The sequence below is a fragment of the Triplophysa rosa genome, linkage group LG10 (assembly GCF_024868665.1).
Source record: "Triplophysa rosa linkage group LG10, Trosa_1v2, whole genome shotgun sequence".
Taxonomy (NCBI): domain Eukaryota; kingdom Metazoa; phylum Chordata; class Actinopteri; order Cypriniformes; family Nemacheilidae; genus Triplophysa; species Triplophysa rosa.
The window spans coordinates 26851094-26874309 of record NC_079899.1 but is presented as its reverse complement, the minus strand read 5'-3'; the positions used below and the strand labels follow the sequence as shown (position 1 = coordinate 26874309).

Genomic DNA, 23216 nt, shown 5'->3' with positions numbered 1-23216 from the left:
TTGTTGATCTGGGGCGGATGAGTAGGCTGGGGCTACAAAAAACTAGACTACACCACTGGTTGAAATAGGTTTTACTATGTAAAAAGTAATTTAGTTCATTTGTATTTACAAAAAAACGTGTGTTTATATTATGTTCAGTACAACAAATTGTTGTTTCGCCCGACCTTTTTTATTCTTGTACAATTCTGTGGTGGTGATCATTATTATGGTAATATTTATTTTCATGTACCATCAATGTTTTAGTGCATATTTAGCTCAAGTCAATTTTGATTACATTAATTATGATATATTAGTATATTATCAATAAACAAAAACTGTACAAATGTTCACATATTTAAAACAAGATTTTCCAATTGTCACTGTCAGAAATTCTAGAAATATATGTAGCAGGTGAGATGAAGTAATGAACTTGGACAGTATTAGTCATAAAAGTTTAGTGAAGTTTAGGACGACTCATGTTTAGTGACTGTGATGTTAAACTGTTGTTATGAGCTCAGTGTTATGCCACTACCTTGTCATTTCTGCCTACGAGTAATAACGCCCTAATGTATAATGTGTGAAAATATTTTTTAGTATTTTGCCAGTAAAAAATTAGATTTTGGTATTCAGCATGATAAACTTCATGAAGAAATACTTTAAAATGTATTATTTAAATGTTATTTAATGCTAAATTAGTGTTATAATATTTTGTCACAGCAAACTGAATCTGGAACGAGAAATGAAGAGGCTCATGAGAGAGAGAGACGGATCTTCTGATTGTTCAGCGTTCACACTTCTTTAACAGTAAATCTATACTGTTCCAGTCTCATCGGTGATTGGCTGTTGGTTGTCAAGGAAACTGGTTTGCTTTTGAAACACTGAAACATGACAACTGCTTGACCCACATCACAGGTCACAGGGAGAATCAGGAGTCCGTACCAGTGCTCAGAAATCTCAATTCTGTCATCATCTATTCCTCCAAAATCTGTATGCAAGTCGTTCTTTGGTGGAAGACAGAAGAAGATATTTGGAGAAATGTCTCAGTGGTTTTGTGTTCATACAATGGAAGTCAACGGAATTCAGTGTTGTTGGATTATTAACATTCTTCAAAATATCTTCTTTTGTGTTCTGATGAAGAAAGAAACTCAAACAGGTTTGACACATGAGGACGCAGAAATGCTGACAGAATGTTGATTGTTCACATACTTGACCCTTAAATCAGACAGAAAACACAGTGCTGGACTGCACAGACATGTGTCAGCAGGTGATGGAGACTCCGATGGAGAGAGATTTTACGAGAACTGAATTTCAAGGATCAAGCAGATTGTCGTGAGCTCGTGTCCAGAGAGAATTTCTGCTGTCGCTCAAAAAATATTGTTCTGTACAATTTATTAGCTTTTTTGCCCATGAGGACCTCAATTTTGGTCACCACAGTGACACGAGTCCCCATGTGTTGGTGTGCATTCAGGTTTAGGTCCCCACCGGGATATACAAACATGAACACGCACAACACACGCACGCACACACACGGGCAGATTTGTAGATGATTTCTAATCACCATGGTTACAGTCAACTGTATTTCACTTGATCAGAATGTCATGTGTGTCTAAAATACGTCCAGTTTGGGATGCACAATATCAAGTGTGTGTTTATCTGTCTGGAGTACTGAGACACAAACACACACCGATTTACATCCATCTGACATAATGAAAAATACATTCAGTTCATAAAAATGAGCCTGACAAAGCTGAAGTCATTGTTACTGGATATATTCTAACGTTAAAGATGCTGCACGTAAAATATAAAAGCGAACATGTCTGTTCTGTTTTGATTTCATATATAAATGTGCGTAAACTGCTCTGTTTATCTATTAACATAGATCTGCAGCATTAGTCCATTTTCTTTCTGACAGATGAACAGTCCTAATGCGATATATTTATATTTCAATGTGAGTTTAATGGAACTGCTTTGGATTTGTCCATTAAAACCAACAGATTTAGTACAAATGCGACAACATTAACATCAATATTTACATTACAAAGATCAGCAAAAGCATTCAGTATTGTGTAAGAGCTGAAATGTCCGCACATATCAATGTTTTTATCACACATTGGTTATGTTTTATTTCTGACTCATCGCAGGGTGTAGAAATGATTTTCACTCGGTATATTGATTTAATGTCAGTATGACACGGTGATGCTGCTGTGACCCTTCTGAGAAACAGCCCATAACAGAAAGCAGACGGATCATCACATCTTTAGGATCTTAAGATCTAAATCAAGAGAAGAATCAATCTGCAGCTCACAACACGTTCAAGCTCACAGGGCCTCGGGTTCTAGTCTGTGGTGTGTCATCACCTCCATGTGGGGGAAGATACAAAAGCCTTCAAACCTCAAATAGAAAGAGAGACGATGGGGCGAGTTGATCACACGGTCTCTATAAAGGCTTAAACTGGGATATGTGCATGAAATGCAGCCTAAAGAAAGATGAGCGGTGGCTGTATAATGTGCTCAGTGTTGTTTGAGCAGGAACGGCAGGATTGTGTGGCACTTGAACACATGACTTTTATCATGTAAGGTCAGTTTGCTCCTAACAGCATTCACACACGGTTGAAGCATGTTCTCATTCAGAAAACACAAACACACAATCTAATGAACTGAAGTGTCGAGATGTAAACTCAAATAGCAGCCTTTTATCCATCAGTAACCATTCAGAAGCAAAAGCGATGACACACGGATCAGAATCAATCCCAGAATCATCTGCAGTGCATCATCTGTACTTTATAGCACAGACATGTCACTGTTCTGTCTCCAGGGAGCTGTCGCGCGAGTACGTGACCAGGTCATATTGTTCTTTGCTTTTTCAACTGTTCTTGTAAGATCCTCTTCTTCATCTATGACAGTAGTGTTTACATATGTTTTATTTTTTCCTTAAGCTCATTGTTGCATTTTGCTCTATATCTGCACCCTTTTCTGTTAAACAGAGTGTTTCCGTGTAATATTTGACCTGTGTTTCTCTCTCCTTTATTTTAGTAAATGTGTGCTTCTCTGTGATAACCACTGTGGGTGTGTGCGCGCATCCATATGCGTTTGTGTGTGGAGTTGTGAGTCTGTGTTTGTGCCGTGTGTGCGTGTCTGTCTTCTGTGTTTTCACCGTTTTTGTTTTTACTTGTATAACTTTAAATATTTTGCTTATAGTCAAAATGTCTCATGTGCAGCTGCTTTGTAACAATGAAAATGGTAAAAGCGCTATATAAATAAGGTCTTATGTTGTGTATATTGTAATAAACACTGAGCTGTCGATTTACTCTTGAATCCCAATAATGAAGTTTCAGTAATAGTGTTTAAGACTGTTGTATTGAGAGTTTTCTGAGCGCTCGTCTAGGGCAACATTTGAATGGTTTTGAGAAGAGAGCTTCATTTTGACCTGAAAACAGGCTGTTGAGGGAATTGGGTGAGAAGTTATGGATTTGTGTTTAGAGTTTCCTGAAAAGGAGGCATCATTTCAAGAAATGTGTTTAAGCGATCGAGTAAAACTGTGATCCAGCGGTAACAGATTGATAACAGATGATAAAATCTCTCTATATGACAAACAGTTTTGCTTTTGGTGACATATAAATTAATTTCATAGTTCAGAGCAAGTTGATGCATTTTAATACCGGATTACAAAGGCAAACACATTTAGTTTTTATCATTTAAGATATTAAATAAGGATCAATTTTAAATTCAATTAATAGACTTTATTAGAATAATTTGACTTTAACAGAAGTGTGGCTGGCTGTACATGTATGTGATTCTTTAATCATATTCTGTTTTAGCTGGAAAAATTGTGTATTTTACATTTTTGTATATTTTTCTGTTTCATGAAATGTTTTCACATTAACTCCCACATGAATAATACTATAATATACTTAAGAATGCACTGCAGTAAACTGTTAATGTATAATAGAGAATACTGTAGTAGACATAAACACATACTATGTAAAATAATATAATATACAAATAGTGAATTGACCTGTAGTAAATACTACTTTTTATATTTACTATAATAAGGTTCAAAAACACTGAAGTATCTAGAAATCTTACTACAGTAAATACTTAATTGTACTACAATATTTTTTTCATGTGGGCTGTGACGAGACACAGTCATTAAATAGCTTATAAAACATTTCTGCTGTTTTATAAACCTTAAACAGTCGCATATCTGTTTGTTAAACATCTGTATTCTTTTATCAGTGTCAGTAAACAGCGAATGTTTAACGGGAGAAAAAAATGTGACAACTAGCCCCGCTCTCTCCTACAAAGGTTTCCATAGTTTGAAGAATCCGATGCTAAATGTTTAAGTTACATATTCATCTGAAATCAACAGAAATATAAAACCATCGATATCAACCACCAACACATTAAACAGGTGAATAATCAAACCAAACCGAGGGATGGTCAGTGTAATAGTGAAGAAGTGACATGTGGAGATACGGTAGTGACACTGTGTTTATTCTTACCGGACAAACATGATGATTCCCACTTTGGCGATGTCCTCTTGGATAACTTTCCAGGACTCTTTGATGATGTGAATCTGATGTTGTGTGAGCTGCGCTGGAGTCTGATGATGCTCATCTGCGTCTCTCCTCTCGTGCGGTCCTGATGCTGCCGTCAGATCGGATCCAGAGATCGCGCAACCCATCCTCACAGCAGCTCTTGAGTTTGTTTTCACACTGATGCTTCGTGTCTGGACCTTCAGTTGCGTGCGTGCACACAGCAGCTGTTTCTCCATGTCTGTCTCCATGAGACCTTCAGATGCTCATCACGAGGGGAGGAGCCCATCATCATCATCATCATCACACCCCCCCACTGCACAACACACGTGCTTTAGAGTACAAACAATCAACAAACTCATGTTTTCATTTCGCGTTTTAAAGCATTAAAAACTTTAAATGGTGCTGCAGATTAACAAGGAAAAACAACAAAATGCTGTAAATCACTGTAGAATACTTCACTATAGTACAGACTTAAAAATACTTCAGTATCTTGACATTTTACAAAAGTTTAGTATGTTTTATAGTTTAGTAGAACTTACCTTACATGCAACACTCCAACACATGCTTTTGTTTTAACTCATGGATGTTTGCAGTCAAATATAGACATTTACATTGAGTCATTTAGCAGATGCTTTTATCCAAAGACTTACAGATGTATGGAAGCATATTGGTTGCTATTTTCAATCTGAAATGCAATACGCAAAATGGCAATGCAGTATGTCAAATGACAATGCAATTGTGTCTTTAAATATACATTTGAAATAACATATGTGCAACATTAAGTGCAAAATGAAAATAAAAATTCAATTATATCAATTACATTTGTCAGTTCCTACACTAGTTTTAATATGTTATTTAAATGGATATTTTTAATGCTCTTTAAGTTGCAAAATTAAAATGAAATTGCATTCCCCGGATTGATTATATATGTTTATAGATAGTCGAGCAAAACTGTAGCAAAATGGAAATTCTAATGTTATTTTCCTAATGTATATTATCTTCACACAATGACGCTGTGCCGGGGAGGGGGCGTGGCCAGCTCGAAATGCATTTTCAAGTCCACACTGAATTTTGCAACACCCAACGCACTGTGTTTAAATGAAAATGCAATCCCAAATGTTCAACCTGTTAATGTTAATGCATTTAGGGAAGATAACATTAGAATTTCCATTTTGCTACAGTTTTGCTCGACTATCTATAAACATATCCGGGGAATGCAGTTTCATTTTATTTTTGCAACTTAAAGAGCGTTAAAATATCCATTAAAATAACATATTAAAACTAGTGTAGGAACTGACAAATGTAATTGATATAATTGAATTTTTATTTTCATTTTGCACTTAATGTTGCACATATGTTATTTCAAATGTATATTTAAAGACACAATTGCATTGTCATTTGACATACTGCATTGCCATTTTGCGTATTGCATTTCAGATTTAAAATAGCAACCAATATGCTTCCATACAGATGAGGGAAACAATGGAAGCAATTGGAACAACATAAGCACAACAAAAAGCATAAGTGCAATAAAACTGGTCTCATAATAGCCCACTACAGTATACAGAGCTAAGGTTTTTTATATATACAAAGAGTAAAAAAGAGATATAAATAAATACAGACATTTTAAGTGAATTTAAACCAGATTATTTTAATTGCCCATATTTTTCAGGTTGAAACTACTCAGCATTTTTAGATGGCATACAGTATATGCAGTATGAGGTGATTACACCGGATGAGATTAAAGCATCTTTTCAACCCCGTCACATGAACAATGTATGTACTCACAACTCATTTAACTGTCAGAACTCTAACCCATTTTGACAGCAGTGAAAAAAAACCTGATAAACAGAATAAAGAGTCTTGCTCTGGTCGTCTGAGATTACACACACGTAGAATCATCATTGTGAATAAAAATGACCCATGATGAAAGACAAGAATAAATCCTGATGATAACAGTGTTGAAAGGGTTTTTAATTGTACATCTGTCTTACAACAGAGAAAACATAAACTGAAATAAACAATGGGATCATTTTTACAAACGGTCACAGCTGACAGATAGTTACACCATTTCAAATAAATAAGAAAAATAACTGTATACAATAACAGTGACATCATGCTTTAGGATTAACCCCGTACTAATATGCAGAAAAATACAGCTAGCTTATAATACCAACTCCCAATAATAAAGAATATTCACCCAAACGCAGCGACAGTCTGTGGCCGTTCTGTAACATACATTAGAGCCCATTGAGTTCAATCCCAACATGTACACGTCCTCTGCACACAAACACTGAGTGTGGAATCATTTGACCTTCAAACAACAGTCAATTCATTCAATATACAGCAGTGTGCATTTACAACAGACATTCAGGTTTCATACCAGAGATGACATCAATCTTCTGATTGTTTAGCACAGATCTGGTTTGATCCGATTATAAACTCCAGTTTTCTGTTCATTAGCATGAAATGACTTTATAAGATTAAGTTCTTTCCTGTGGTCAGTGCAGACGACAGCCAGTCTCTCAACACCATATTCTGAATGTCATAATGCAGGGCTCTTTCTTTTCTTACTTAATGACGAGCGTGAGGCTCGAATTTGCAAGCCTTACTGTAAACTGAATTACTGTAATTCTTGTGGCTTTTCATTTTGAAAGAATGAACTAAGACACACATAACTAGCCATGATTCAAAATAAACAAAAGGAATGAATTGCAGCACCACCGGGGTCATCTGTTAACACCAATTTCTTGAAATAATGCTTGCATTTAGGCAAAAAATTCCAACAACATAAATATACATCACATGTAGAATGTCATTCTATGAATACAAACTCTCTGTAGTCCACAGGTTTCCCTTTTCTAGATGGTTTGAAATCTGGAGCATGTTTGTTGACAACCTGTTTAAGATCTAACGCATTGGCCACATCTCTTTTTTTATAGTCATATACGTTAAATGTAAACTGTCTGAGTTTCTATTTCAGTGTAACACAATAAACCTCATGTGTAAGAACTCAGGTTCTGAAATTTCTCCCGCAGGTTTTTAACTAAGTTGTGTTGACTGGTCTCGGTTTCCTTCGTCGAGCAGGACTGTTGACCTCCACGCACCCACGCGCCAAACCTCACGTGCTGCTCTGTGCTGTCTATCAATGAAAGTTCAGATTGTGCAACGGCATCCCATCTTACCTGACCCTCACTACTGTCCTCTGTTTCCAAGCTCAGCTTGACCCTACAGACCTTCTCAACCATAATCTCTCTGGACAGCGTTCTGTGACCTGTAACACAACAGCTATCCGGTTGTTCACGTGCGTGTTGTGTTTCAAGATTGTGATCAAGAGAGTTTACTCGACAAAGTGAAGGTACAGACTCTGGATTAGTGTTTGTAGCTCTTTGCGTTGTGAAATTACATGAGGATGAACAAGACAGGGTACGTGAAGTTTTAGACCTCTCACGCTCATGGTCCAGCATCCTCTCTGGAAAAGAGACACTATGACCCATTGGGTAATGATGAGAGACGCTCTTCTGACCTTGGTTGCTATATTTGGAGCACAACTCCTTCACATCTGGCCAGTGGAAGCTTTCCACCTGTACTGGGCTTTGCGGTCTCTGGATGTTTAATCTACAGAAGTAGGGAAATTGAGGACTTTCAGGAGAACAGATGCCGGAGGATGGACTAGTGCTCTCAGAGTCCTGAACAAGGTCCTGCTCATTCAAGTCCAGAGACAGTGTCCTGTCAGGCAAGCCTACGCACAAAGAATATTTATTTAAAGTCTGCTTTTGACAAATAAAGGTACTGAGAAACTATACTGTAGACTACAACACATGCAGAAATAACCAATGACCCAAGTCTTGGCTGCCAAGTGTTTACACTTGAGAAACACCTCAGCAATCTCAAGTTACCTCAATGACCCTTAAGAAAAAATTGTTATGTATTGTTATTCTGGAATTTATGAAGAAGAATTCTATTCAGATACTTCACCCACCTTTCTCTTTTCCAGAAGGTTTCTCCTCCATGACAGAAGACAAACTCTTGGGCATGAAATGGCTTTCTGTGGCCTTGGGTCTTTGTCTTACTACAGGTCTGCTGTTTCTGATTCGCTGACTGTATTGTCTGGCCAGCTGGAAGACTTTATTTTTCATCTTTTCCATGTCTTGCAGGATGAGGTCTTCTTCGTTGGCAGACCTTAAAGAGATTATTCTGGGAAGAGGACTGTGGTTGACTTCGTGTCGCTCCTGGATCTTGTGTTCCCAGTTTGGAAGGCTCTGAAACTCATGATTCTCATCCTTTTCCAAGCGGGTGTTGACTCTTGAAGGGGTCGAACCTTCATCCGACTCTTCCAGTATTAGAAAAGGTTCACCAAATCCACTATCAGAGCTTGTCTTGCTGATTTCTGCTCTCTTCTCTTGATCAGGTGTCGTCGTACAGGAACTCTCTGTGTTTTCCAAAGAGTCCTGAGGTTCTTCAGATGACCCGAGTCTCTTGACCTCCATCTCTTGCCACACCTTAACCATATCAGACGCGGGAAGAAATTCCTCATCTTTACTAAACATCTCATCTCCATCCGGAGTCTTGGAGTCAGAGATACACTCTTTGGACCTGCTCTCACTTTCTAGGCCTGGCAGACTGAAGACAGCCCACGATGTTGGCCGCGTGATGGAAGACACCCTCTTGTGCAACGCCATGTCTTCATCTGATGTAAGGTCATTGAGCTGTCGACTCAGATTACGGACTAGGCCTGCGGGAATGTACGAGAGGCTTTCTCTACGTTTAATGGCAAAGCTGGCATCCTGATCTTCGGCGTGTTCTTAGTATCGTCTGATCTTATGTATGAGCATTCGGTCCTTTTTGGAGAGTGTGTCTTGTTTCTTTTGAGGCCTCTGGTCTGGTCTGAACGAGCTGTCGGGAGCAGTCTGGTTGACTGGTTCTGGAGTGGACCTTCTGAACTCTTTGTCTTTCTCACGGGTCTCTGTACTACAGCTCAACAAACTGCTCCTCCGGCTTTCTGAGCGAGAAGATGGGCAGCCCATGTCACATGACCCATCTGCTCCCAGACTGCTCCTGCATGACAGGCTGCCGGTAAACTGCTCGGAGAAATCGCTGGGCTTGTCCAGGACGGATGAAGGCAAGAGGCCACCGTGTGCTGCAACTTCCTCGTCTACCTCCATATCATCCACATCTCCCCAGAGTTGAGATGTGTCTTTCTTGTCCTGCACGTCTGAGGATGAGAAACCCACACTATCCTCCAAATCCTCTTCATCTTCTCCTCCATTGCAGAGATCTCTTATCACTGGATCTGTGTTGTATCTGGGGACGACTGTCCCACCTGTCAGTGGATAATTGTGTGATGGGTCCATCACATCCTCCTCAGCGTGTCCGAGCGGACATTAGATCTTCTGTGAACCGTGTTGTTCAGATGAGCTCTAGAAAGGGGACAGAGTGCAAAGAGTTATTTCTGTTGCTACAGTAACTTATCAAATTATAACAAAGAGGATGCGAAGATAACGTAATTCAATAGTCAACATTTCCCATCAGTGTCCTCAACTGTAAGTGTCCAGTATGAACAACACAATGGGCGTAGTTCACAAAACTCTTTTGTACATTCTCACATTCAACTCAAAGGGATAAACATTTATTTCTGTAAAGAAATCAAAACAACAATTTTAGGAAGAAACACGTTTTGCCATGTGAGATTTGCCAGCACCTGATGACTGAAGGAAATGTCATTTGAGAAGAGCTTATCTGCACGATCTCTGTGCTTGGAGGCTAGTTGATGTCCAGATAGATAGAATTATAGAGACACAAATGAACATAAGACATGTTTTTTCACAAAAAAAGGATAGAAAGGCTGTCGGATATCAAGACATTTAATGATACAGTATGTGGCTAGACTGTTTATGAATAGTTAAACAACAAACAAGCAAGAATCTAAAAATGTAAACCAGTAAATGTGTCAACATTTCAGTCATTGGTTTGGGCCTCAAAGGTGCATTAAAACATGAATCTCATGAAGCAGATCACAGGTGAAACACTTGACATTACCTGCTCAAAACAAGTCAAACTATCAGACGTCTGCTGACACTTCTCCGCATGAGATGCTTGATGGCTCTGGCTCAACGGCCAGTTCTCTGCAGTAATGCAGCATCCATCTGTGTCCTGAAAGATCACCATACAGAAAACACCGAACGGCTGTTTACAGAGCGTCACTTGTTCTTCAGCAGCCAAATGATATTTCAGCAGATTTATTTAAAGCATCAATGCATTTCAATGTTTCTCCACAGACAACTGACCTTCTGAAATTGCTTTTTTGTGCACCATCAAACAATAAAACGGCAACCTTTGTTTAATGTAATCACGGACGGTAAGCCATCCGACCTCCACCCCCAAAATTTGACAGTTAAATTTCCCTTTGAAGTTGAACTTCAATCAAAAAATCTCATTGTGCCTCCGAGTGAAAAAACACTTTGAGACGCCCGGCGTCCTGTTTTACTATGCATGTGATCTTACCAAGCATGATGCTGTAACTTTCCTATTTTAACAACAGCGATTCATTCACAGAAAAAAAACTATGTAGCCAGAAAGTGTAAACTGTATCACATATCACAAAAAATCAAAAACAATTTACCCTGTTATTAGCAATAGAGGTCCGTTTACACCAAGAACGATTGCTATAAAGGTTTAACACTTTAAAAGAATAACAGCGTCATAGCTGTATAACTATAAAGAGAAACGATATCTCAGGAATCACATTCAGAACGATCTTCTTTGCAGCTGATGAGGTCATATTTTACTTATCAGATGCTTTTATCCAAAGTGGCTGACATTGACAAATATTTTGTTTACAAAATTTTGATTGACAGCTAATCAAAATCCATTACATTTAAATACCACTTGCATTTAAAATGTCAAACTGCAGCATATGACCTCCGAATAAACATAAATCGTGTGAATGGGCCTTAACATTCCAAATGATTAACTCAATTAATCATACTCTACACGAACAAGTAAACAATTTCATTCACTCCAGAAATCAACATTTTATCATGCAACGTACATAACATCCAAGTTTAAGTCAACACATTTTTGGTACATAAACCTTAAAGGTCTAGAGTGGGATTTATAGCGGCCACTAGCGGTGAGTTTGAGAATTACAACCAGTCTCTCAGGCCTCCGCTCACCCCTCCCTTTCGAAACACGACGGTGGCCACCACAGCACAAAAAGATGTCGTCGGCTGAGACAGCGTGTCGTTCTCATGTTGACGCAGGGAAGAGATCATTCGGGCATAAGAAAGACTGTAGAAAGAGCCATGTCTTATTTCTTACATAAAATAAAGGGTCTGTGGATTCGAAGTATAAAATGAAGGATAAAAGTCCTTCATAAATGTTGTTGTTGTAATATTAGCTGTGTAACGGGGGCAGTTTTGAGAATCATTTGAGCAGTCGTCTTCGCTTATTTTATTCATTTGCATTATTATTTGCGTGGTCTAAGCTATGATGAAGCTAAGCAGTTCATAGCACGATTGAAGGTAGAGCTAGCTAACGGCAAATAGCAACGCTGTTAAAGGCGTTTGATAGCAGTTAGAGTAAGTTAGTAGACGTTTTCCACCCCTTTGTAAAGTCAGGGACAACCAAACTACGTACCGCAGGGTAGAGGGAGAGGAAATGCGCTTTATAGAGCTGTTTGTCCGTTTAGGGCTACTGGACAAAACATGGCGGCGAATTCAATGTCTGTAGAATTAGTTTATTCTAAGGTAACACAATCATAACGGTTCATCACATAAGGTCTTTATACACCTCTGAAGACATAGTTTTGTATATTATATTGCATTTCTGTCAATAGATCCTCCAAAAAATCCCACATTGCTCCTTTAAAGATGATTCCTGAGACATGTAACAAAGATTCATGTTCGACTCATGTTTTTTTTTAGTCTGAAGGACTATCTAAGCAGGCTCAAGCATGCATCTGCTGGTGTAGTGCACACTTCAAAGGGTTTCACTGATTAGTGGTCATGCGTGCAGATGTGTCCACAGGTCAGGTCAGTCAACATGCACATGCAGCGTTTAGTGTCAGCGTGAAGCGGAGGGAACGAGTTTGTTAGATGAACGGCACAGAAGGAATCAGAAAGGCCCGGGTGACAGCGCGTCTCACCGTTGTGATTGGATGTGAAAGCAAAGCTCTGGCTCTGTACTGCAGACAGGAGAGAGCGGCCAGAACCGAAGTGGTGAAGTCAGCTACCTGCTCATCCTCTCCTCCATCATCTGCGTTCTTCTGGTCCTCCTCCCGCTCTCCGTGAGGTCTGGTTTCGTCGGGGTCGTACAGCGAGCCCGTACTGGACTCCAGATCTTGTTGGTTCTCTCTCATTTCAGAGGTCAGGGCCGAGCCGTCTGCAGCGGGCGGTAGTGAACGCCGCTCCTTCACCACTAACAGAGCGCCTTCACTGTCGGCATGCTGGGTGACACACACGGTTGTGGGGTGAGAGATCTCCATAGAAACAAGACTGGACACGTGAGGGTACAGCTGAACTAATCCTGAGTTTGAAACCACAAGTGTGATCGAGAGTGCAGGACCAGATGAGAAAGTCTGGATTTGTTGGAAGGAAAGTAAATCACACGAACACTCAACACGTCTCAAATACAAACGTCAAACTACTAAGTACTAACATCCATTCAAGGAGGATATAAGAGCACGTTATGCAAACGAAGTGATTATTCACACCTAGGGCAAACCTTTCTTTTGTTTACACAAATAAACAAACAAACAAACATATCCACACGAGTGATTTCGAGATTCCCATGGAAATAAATCTCGTCGTCCGTCTCGGTGCAAGCATGAATCTCAGACGCACTCCAGACAAGTGGAAGCATCAACTCATGACTCGGTGAGGTGGCATCCGGTACCTCAGTGTATGATGCTTAGCCAAACACTAGACACCTTGCTGACCAAACCCTCACAGCAACTCCCGATTTAATACTTTTCTTTATTAACGTCATGTCTGCTTCTATGCCAATACAATTCATCACAAGAAATGGTTATAATGGGAATGGTACTGGTTTTAATGGAAACTATGATGGGTATTGATGGAACCAATAGACCCTACTGGAATAAGACTCAAAGCACACTCCATACAGGAATATGGGTCTGGTTTAAATGGTAAACAGCTGATGGTCTATAATCGTGTTTGTAATGAAGAAGTTCTATTGTTTTTGCGAGATGTGAAAAGCACGTCTTACCTTGAGACTTCCTGATCGATGTCCAAAGACGAGTACCATCATGCAAAGACAAATCAAGGTTTTATTAATATGAGATGTATTTCAAGCACGGCTCATTGTTTGCAAAGCTCGCTGTCATGAACTAAACATTTACATCGGCATTGCGTGTATAAAATGTGCTTTTAAACCGTAATCCGTGTTCTGGCAGACCTACGCACAGATTTCCACATCAGTTCTGAGGACTCGGACACTCACCGCTGCTTTCCAGCAGAGAGACAGAGGCTGGGCGTGAGCTTCATTGGATCGGTGATAAAATCGCAAGACAGAACGAAGGAAGTGAACGAGATTAAACCGCTTGGGTTTGCCTTTAATTTTCTGCTAATTCAAATGCATAAGCCGAGCTGACGGCAGCCAACAACAGATTTGTGGGCTGAAAAGAGCGGGCACATAACAAAGGGTCTGGCTGATAGACTCCATAATTAACATCATTATGTGAGCGGGAGGAGAATGAGGGCTACGGCCTTTGATGTGACACAGGAGGACACGGTCTAGGCTCACAGAGCTTTGATGCTAAAGCGGGCGGAGGGCACGTGTCTCCCACATCAACACAAACCACAACAAATGATGCACCTGCCATGAATCCTGCACAAACATCCCATCCGAAACTTTCCTTCTTTACAAACCGCATCCGTGTTTGATTTTGATCAGATATGATATATGTTTGGACATTAAAAAATCATTTCTCTTGATCAACTCAAACGTTTGCTTTTGTTTGAAAGATTTACATACCAAGAAAAACGTTTTTCTCACACACGTGGGTAACACAAACTGGTTTTGTAGACTGACCCGATGGGTTAAAACCATTTACCTCTTGAGCTCCGTGTGATCTGCTTCCCTGGTTCTGTCAAACCAAACAGAGAACACCATGAGAACTAAACGTGTTGTGGCGTGGAAACAGAAGCACAGGCACACACCTGATCTTCTCCGCTCCTTTAAAGCACAAGCAGAGAAATCATCAACACGACAAGATGTGGCTTTCTTCATCCTGTCCGGACTGTAGCGATGCTTCACCAGACCTGACGGAGAGACAATGAAATATACACAAGTGAGTTTCTTAACAAGATCATTTGAATTCCTTTATTAACTATATGTGGAACATTTCCAATCGGTGTCGCGTGTGCTTCTGTATCAGTGAGGCGTCTATGAAGACAGCAGCTCAACAGGGTCAAACTCAACTCACATGTGGAATCCACGTCTAATATGGCGTCTTTGGCCTAAAAAAAGATCGCAGCACATGTTAAAGAGAGTATAAGTGATGGAGGCAAACATGTGCTGGATGTTTTACGTACTTTCTGTGGAATAACGACGTGATGATTCTCTAGAATGAGTCTCTTTATGTGATGAGCCCAGAGTTTCTTCTCCTCCACAGTTCTGGCCTGAGAAAGAGAGATGTGTGAGGTCTGTGTTCACGTCTGAACGAAGGTCACGCGGGCTGTGACCTCACACTCACCTGAACCGTGTGCGGCTGTTTGGGCTGTTTGTAATGGGTCACGCTGAAGCGCAGGGAGTCTTTGGCACTTTCGATCAGCATGAGTGTGGAACACTGAAGACCAACAGAAGATCAGGAAAATATTGACATTCTCTGGGATTCTTTGCCCAAATCCTTCATTTTCTTTTCAACTGACAAAAGGTTGTGTAAAATCTATAAACCACAAGGGAGATAGCTTTATATAATGACAACAAATCCCAATGTTATGAAAATAGTGACAGGTTTTATTTCAAAACATTTCAAAGGTAATGATGGTTCTATAAATGGTCCAATTAGATCCTCAAGACAATTCAAGAGTTTGGTTCCAAAATGAGATGACTTTGTTATTAAAAATGTTCAAAAATCATGCTTTTTATTATGGTATCGTCATGTGTTTATTGTGTTAGTGCGCTGTATTTGTTGAGTCATTATGGCTTGAATCAAAACAAAGCAACTGCAGTTTGATTGATATGAATTGGAATGCACAATAAAGATGATTTTTTTTGTCATCTCATTTTGGAACCAAACTCTTGAATTATTTTGTCATCCGTGCTAATATACATCATCATTAGCAATAACACCACATATTTCTCCACACACCCAGCACACAAACTCTTTGATCTGCTGCCCTCTGGCCGGCGCTTTAGAGCACCAAACACCAGGACTTCCAGACACAGAAGCAGCTTCTTCCCCCAGGCAATCTCCCTCCTAAACAGATAACTGCTCCTTAAGAGCAATATTCCACTTCCACTACTCCTATAGTGTGCACTATAGTGCCTTATTATATCTACATCTTATGTATACATGTATATAACACTACCTCTACTTACTAAATTATCCATTTGCACAAGTGTACATACAATCTGTTAATATGTTTATTCTACTATATACTACCCTGTACAATGTCTCTTATATGTTATTATCCCCCATTTTCTGTAAAATAGTCTTTATTTTATATATTCATATTTTATAATCTTTTAGACTGTAAATCGTATTATATTGTATTGTCATTGTGTTGAATGTCTGTACTAGAAGCTTCCAACACCAAAGAAAATTCCTTGTGTGTGCAAGCACACTTGGCAATAAAGCTCTTCTGATTCTGATTTGATATTTTTTCTTATTTTTGTTTTTCTTATGTCTCTTATGCAAAATTGTCTAAAAATCCAATTGAAGTGAATTGTTTATTCCAAGATGCCATGCCTTGATATTTTCCTTCTGATGCAATGACATTTGAAATGTGACAAGAGTCGAAATACTTTTTGGTGTGACCGTAAATCTAAATATGGTGTACCGAGATGTGAGTCTTGTAGACGTAATGTTCTCCTCGTTTCTTGGTAATGAGCAGCATCTTATCGAACAGAAACAGGGTTCTCTCGTTCTTGGCCCGGTGGACGTGAAAGGTTCCGTCCAGAACCAGTTCGCCGTAGCTGGTGAGATCCGGACCCTTCCAGTTGATGAGCAGAGACTGGATCTCCTGCGGGCAGATGATGACCCAGTTACATGAATGACCGGATCCTCCGGACTCGTGAGTCACGACTTCCTCTAATGAATCAAAGCTATGATGATGTGTTGGCATAAAGCTCATTAACATTGAGTCATATTTCACCAGAAGTCTTTAACATAATTGAACCACAACACCGATTCGCTGCTTTAGAGGTCGGAGATTAATATTCCTCTTTACTCCACTCATTTAATCTATTAGGACTACATCACTACTCAAATCTTACACCGTTAGACAAAAAAACCTTTTACATCAATTGACTTATTCCTGGAGAAAACTCTAAGAAAGCTGTGCACCCATAAAAAATGACCCGTGATTTTAGTCTAGTAAAAGTGACATAACCGTGACTACCATAGTTTTACTACATGAAATACCACTATCAAACTGCTCAACTACGGTTAAACGTAAAACTGGAGTTCATGTGTTTAATGAGACGTGTGGTAAACCGAAATCCCAGATGGTACAATCTCGAAACGGATAAATCACACCTAACGATGGCAAAAACTTGATTTAGGTACGAGGTCACAACAACACTGACTCCTGTGGAGAGCCAACCAGCAACCTTTCCATCTCATGCTCAACCCCTCCGCCGCTGCACACCTGAAGTCTCACAGCGTGCTCGTGTTTTCTCTTCATGTCGTTGATGTACCAGGCCACTCCTGTCATGGTGTCGATGGCCTCGATCACCACATCATACCCGTCTTCCTCAGAGTCAAAGTGTTTGGCTATTTCCTGAAAAAAAAAACATGCGAAATCCAAACCATGAGTCTGGGAGAGAATACCCAGAACACAGCTGACTGATGTATGACTGATGTCCCTGTGAGCATCTCTAGAAGATCTGGTACCTGAAGCAGCAGGTGATATTTCAGAATCCTCTGAACAGGTTTAAGCAGGTAAGAGCCCAGAGGAAGAGAACGTCTGAGAGACGCCTGACGATCCCTTAAGAACTGGGCCAGAGTCGTATTCCTCAAACACTCTGTGAGTACTGCCACTGAACTACACATGAGAGACTGACAGAGAGCAATGGTCTTAGCTTTCTTTTCTCTTTACTTCAAAACAAAATATCCTCCTCCTCATTTTCATCAGAATGCTACAACATCTAACATTGACAGGGTTTTATAAATGGGAATGTGTCTGATTGGCATGCAGACCGCAGATGGCGTCTCTCAGCAGGCTCATGTCACTCAAACTGTCTGTCTGATGTTGTTCATGAAGGTCGATATTGACTCAAAGGAACAATCTGACACCGGCCACCAAAACAGAGGCTTTACTTACTTAGGGTAGTTTGTGCAGTACTGCGTGTAGATCTCAAAATACTCGCTCTGGAAATAAAGCGAAACATCCTTTAAAGAAACAAACCATTTGCTAGCAGCAGATAATAGAAAAACAAAGAGTTAGTATGGTACAGTGCCGATCACAGCATCTCTCGACGTCGTTCTTCATCAGATGTGTATAGAGATGCTTTCAGCAGCAACAACAGAAGCGTGAAGTGGCCAAGAATCAAATTGAACTAAATGCGTATAATATACAACAAAATATTGATATACGTTTATATTAATACAAATGAAATATAAAAAACATTGGTATATAATAATCAAACGCAGACCGGAAGTTAACTTCGAGCCAGACGCGTGCGTCCGATGAAACAGTCTCTACTTCATGATCATGTTAATATGCCGGAAGTTAGTTTCTTACTGTTGTTTTGATGTAATATTCATATATATATATCATGGGTTTGATACCTTGTCCACGAAGCAGCGGGCGATGGCCACAGGATCACAGGCGCACGCGTCCAAACTGTGTAACAACTCGCTTACAAGACAAACACAAAACAGACAGTAAGACCAAAGTGAATATTTCACTGACACTTGAGGAGATGAATGAAAAACAACACCGATCTGACTCAACCACTCGACTATGGCTATAAACGAGATTGTTCTAGATCAATATGTGAGAACATATATACTGTATCATTTAGTTCTCATTACAGTAACCACCGTCTACTTGTATGTAAAGCTGCCTTGCAACGGAATATAATGACAGCCAACATCAATGGCATTACATTAATACGTTTAAAAAAAGCAAAAAAAACCTGTTTATTATAGTACTATGAATATTAGGATTCAATGAAGCTTTAGTGTAAACAGATCTGATTCAATCCCATGATCGTCCTCATGTTGTTTAGTTATTGAAATAGAACATCAGCGTTGTGATTAGAGAGATGACACTGATTCAAGTAAACGGAGTGAAAAGCACCTCATTTAACCGTGGTAAAATCACAAGGCCTTAAGCAGGTTACTGCTTGTTATGTTGCCATTGCCACGGTTTTATAAAAGACCACAACAATCCATAATTAGGTCAAATAAAGAATAAAAACAGTTCTCGCACATTTAGTTCTTTATCTAACTGTAGGCAAAGCAATGACTTGACTTTCATATAGAATATTAATATAGAGCACATGAAACATGATTTTAAGTTGAAAATGCTTGTTTATGTTCCACCAAAGAAGTTCTGTAAATGAATTCACATCAAACACTAACGGCACAAAACACAAAACCAGTCTGAAGGGTCCATTTTTCGATGTACACATCATCTGAAAGCCGAATAGATGAGCTTTCCATTGATGTATGGATATTTGGCCGAGATAAAACTAGTTAATACTCTGGAATCTGAGGGTGCAAATAAATCTAAATACAGAGAAATTCGCCTTTAAAATTGTCCAAATGGAGTCCTTGGCATAGCTTCTTACTGACAAAAAGAATGCTTCGACGGTAGGAAATTTACAAAACATCTTCATGGAACATGATCAGGACTTAATATCCTAATGGTTTTTGGCATAAAAGAAAAATGGATCATTTGGCTATTCCTAAAACTGTTCCCGTGCTACTTAAGACTGGTTTTGTGCTCCAGGGTCTCATTGAAGCGTGTTTACTGTGACCTGCAGTCACATACAGCATCACACACACTTGAAAACACGCCCTCAACACAAACATCCCACACAAAGACTAACAGTTCTTCACTTACATCTCTACAGCTGCCGGACAGGGATACTGTCCTATAAACATTCACATGACATGCGTGGAATCAGTTCACTAGTTTCATCTTGTTTGAATTGACACTGCGTGCGTGGCCCAGAAGCCGTCGGTGCTCCATGACTCACATCTCTCACACGTGTGAACAAGCCGCTTTAGTGAAGCGTGTTACATATTTGACATGATTTATAAGCTCCTCTAAATGAACATCGCTGGTTTCTTTCAAGTCTTTCTTCATGCAAACAAAAGACGTCAGAGTGATTGAGAGCTGATGAGCGGCTGATCTCATGTGATTTGAGTCTTCCACTGATGATGTCACTCGACACGAGTAAATGATGAAAGACTCATTTAACACAGATGACGCTTCATGACAGATAAGAAGAACGATTCAACTGATTTAATTCAACAGAGACATTACACATCCGTCTTGGTTTGCTGACAAACAGGTTTATAAGCCGTTCAAGGGGTTGCAGATGGTTAACGCTTTGTGTCCAAACAATCAAACAAAGATGCTGATATTTTGCAATGAAATGTCCAAAAGTGAGGCGTGTTGAATCTTACCTGTTGAACTCGTAGATCTGTTCAATGTTCCCAAATAAAGAGCACACCTGCTCCGGCTTGATGGGCAGATCTCTGCTGTCTATAATGTGTACAAGATAGTCCTGAAACATTGGCAAAGAAAAGATCAACCTTATTAAAATATGATCTTCCTTGAAAACTTCTCACATGTAATGCATTTACAGGTCAAGAGATGGCGCTACAGTAACGCAGGAGAAATGCACATTGAGCCTCAGGTTTTTATAATAAATAAAAACAATACGGACCCTGCTTTATTGAATTTAGACAAATATTCACGGTCAAAACAAAGCAAGGCTGAATGTCTTAACATGTGTTATCTTATAAACTCCACATTTACAATACAATAAACACATTTTTGCTTTTGCTTATAAACGAACAGAATCTTCTGAACGCACAATTAAACAACCATACGTAAACAATCAAAACATCACAGCAGCATGTAAAGATCCTGAACAAATGCTGTCTGACGTTGTGTGACATCACAGTTATGGTCTGTGTGATTCTCGCTTTAGCATCTACTACACTAATAATAAAGTACAGAAAACATGGACCTTCAAGCAAACATTGTAGTATATAAATATAACAATCATTAGGGTACATACCATGTCACGTACTGTGTTTTTTTATCTGATACTATTAGTGTACCAGCAGTTTTTGCCCAGATTTATACAATGAAATAGAAGCACATGTATGATGACTTTGACCATATTTATTAGTTCCCCTAAAAGGTCTCAGATCACTCTGGGAAGCTGCTTTACACCAACCAAACCCTGTTCTGAGGCGGCCTGGATTCTTACAGACCACATCACATAACAGCACATGCACGCACACATGTTTGCGCAGCTATCTTTATGAGGACATACATGTAATGCAATCTCTAGCCCGTCACCCTAACCATCAGAACTACATGCCTGACCCTAACCCTAATTATAACCTAAACCCTAAAACCAAGTCTTCACCCTCAAACAGCCCTTTAAAGGGGTCTCTGGAAGTGAGGACCGGGATCCTGTCCTCTCCTTGTCCTCACACCGCTGGTCTACAACTCAAACCGGTCCTCACAAATATAGATGTACAAGTACACACACACACACACACACGCACGCACGCACGCACGCACAGACGCACACGCACACGCACAGACACACACACATACGCACACACACACACACACACACATGTCTGGTTTACTATCTCCGTGGGGACAGTCCATAGGCGTAATGAGTTGTATACTGTACAAACTGTATATTCTATCCCCTACCCCTAACCCTAAACCTAAAGATCATAGAACACTTTTTGCATTTTTAGATTTAAAAAAAATATTGTTCTGTACAATTTATTAGCTTTTTTGCCCATGAGGACCTCAATTTTGGTCCCCACAGTGACACGAGTCCCCATGTGTTGGTGTGTGTTCAGGTTTAGGTCCCCACAGGGATATACAAACATGAACACGCACACACACGCACGCACGCAAACACACACGCGCGCTTGCACGCACGCACGCACGCACGCACACACACACACGCGCGCACGCACGCACGCACACGAGCGTGCGAGCGTCAATGCTCTTATTAGGAAATGACATTGGAGCGCTGCAGCTCATGGGTGGAGCTCAAGTCCTTCACACGGAGAGCAAACAGACACTGAAGTTCAGCTCAGATCAAGCAGATGCTAGCAGTTCAGACCGTTAGAAACGACTGGATGAACTGTGTGTTTGGATGTTAAAATAATGTCTTCGATCTCAGTTTACATGTTCAGAATAACTAAGTTATCCATTGTGTTCCTGGAACACTGTGACTCCGTAAAGCTTTCGTAGTGCTCGGACTCAACCAATGGCATTTCTCAACCTGTCCGTCTGAGCGACAGAAGCACACGGAAAGGTTTATAATGGAACACACTAACCTTTAAATGTAAAACATCTCCAACAATCATCTTTATTACAGTCAAATAAAGTGGACAGCGGGTGTGGAGTGGGAAAGTTGGCACTGTCGTGAGACCCAGAATGCTTTGCGAGCGTCACCCACAACAGCACAGAGCAAACCAGGAGAATGAAGCGACAGATTTGAGCATTTCCAAAACGTCAAGATAACTCTAAAAATATAAATTGCACAAAAAAACTACAGATACACGTGTGCGTTCTTTAAACAGATCCCAAATTCCCAGACAGTCTGTGTGAGATATGACTTACTGTATCCAACACAACTGTGGGAATTCCACACAAGAGCCCATTGTGTTTAAGCTCCTTCAATCATGACCTCACAGACCCACATTACACCTCACACTGGAGTCCAATTCACCACTCATCATTACGCCCATTCCTTCTGGCCTTGTGTCGGTCATGTCTCAAATGATGGCACGAGAAGAGGGCATTTCTATTCTGGGTGGGAAGCAATATTCCTGGATGGAAAAAGAGCAGGTCTGAAATTCGAAGGCGTGAGGACATTCCTGTCAGGGGAGGGATACCTGTGGAAACCCCCAAAATCCCCAAACTCTCCATCCTGACACCACATTTCTCTCCCAGTAAATCGAAACTAAAATAACAGTCACTGGTGGAAATGCTCACGTGTGCTGTTTGCCATGAAGTGTATTGTCTTTAAAGGTGCCGTGAATTAAAATCACAATTTTAACGTGAGCTTTTGTTATATAAGAGGGAATGGTTCACGCGAACATCATGTGTTCAGAACTGAAAACGCCCTTGTTACTGAGATTACATCTGTTATTGACACCAGGCCCAGCGAACGGCAGGTTCTGGAATGTACCGATCTATGACGACATTGATAGGTTGAACCCCACCTCCAAAGAAAAATACCAACGACTACTTCTCTAGCCCCGCCCAGTGGTTCGCGCATGACAGAA

General features: G+C 40.0%; 2 protein-coding genes across 13 annotated transcripts in view; both read right to left on the bottom strand.

The window, feature by feature from the left end:
• xgb (x globin) overlaps positions 1-4773 on the bottom strand; it is a 10293-nt gene extending 5520 nt beyond the window's left edge. For both annotated transcript variants that reach the window (XM_057344831.1, XM_057344832.1), the window contains exon 1: positions 4481-4773. In XM_057344831.1, the coding sequence (XP_057200814.1) occupies positions 4481-4764 (284 nt within the window). In that variant the 5' untranslated portion in view covers positions 4765-4773. The remainder of the gene's footprint in view (positions 1-4480) is intronic.
• Positions 4774-5846: 1073 nt separating this feature from the next.
• LOC130560175 (pleckstrin homology domain-containing family G member 3) overlaps positions 5847-23216 on the bottom strand; it is a 41225-nt gene continuing 23855 nt past the window's right edge. For 10 of the 11 annotated variants that reach the window (XM_057343763.1, XM_057343765.1, XM_057343761.1 and 7 more), the window contains 16 exons: positions 20346-20446; positions 18495-18564; positions 18028-18074; positions 17598-17748; positions 17353-17484; positions 16543-16725; positions 15234-15326; positions 15073-15159; positions 14964-14997; positions 14698-14799; positions 14592-14624; positions 13745-13755; positions 12663-12962; positions 10556-10669; positions 8499-9936; positions 5847-8258 (listed from right to left, as the gene is read on the bottom strand). In XM_057343763.1, the coding sequence (XP_057199746.1) occupies positions 9901-9936; positions 10556-10669; positions 12663-12962; positions 13745-13755; positions 14592-14624; positions 14698-14799; positions 14964-14997; positions 15073-15159; positions 15234-15326; positions 16543-16725; positions 17353-17484; positions 17598-17748; positions 18028-18074; positions 18495-18564; positions 20346-20446 (1494 nt within the window). In that variant the 3' untranslated portion in view covers positions 5847-8258; positions 8499-9900. The remainder of the gene's footprint in view (positions 8259-8498; positions 9937-10555; positions 10670-12662; positions 12963-13744; positions 13756-14591; positions 14625-14697; positions 14800-14963; positions 14998-15072; positions 15160-15233; positions 15327-16542; positions 16726-17352; positions 17485-17597; positions 17749-18027; positions 18075-18494; positions 18565-20345; positions 20447-23216) is intronic. The other variant, XM_057343768.1, reaches the window with a different exon arrangement.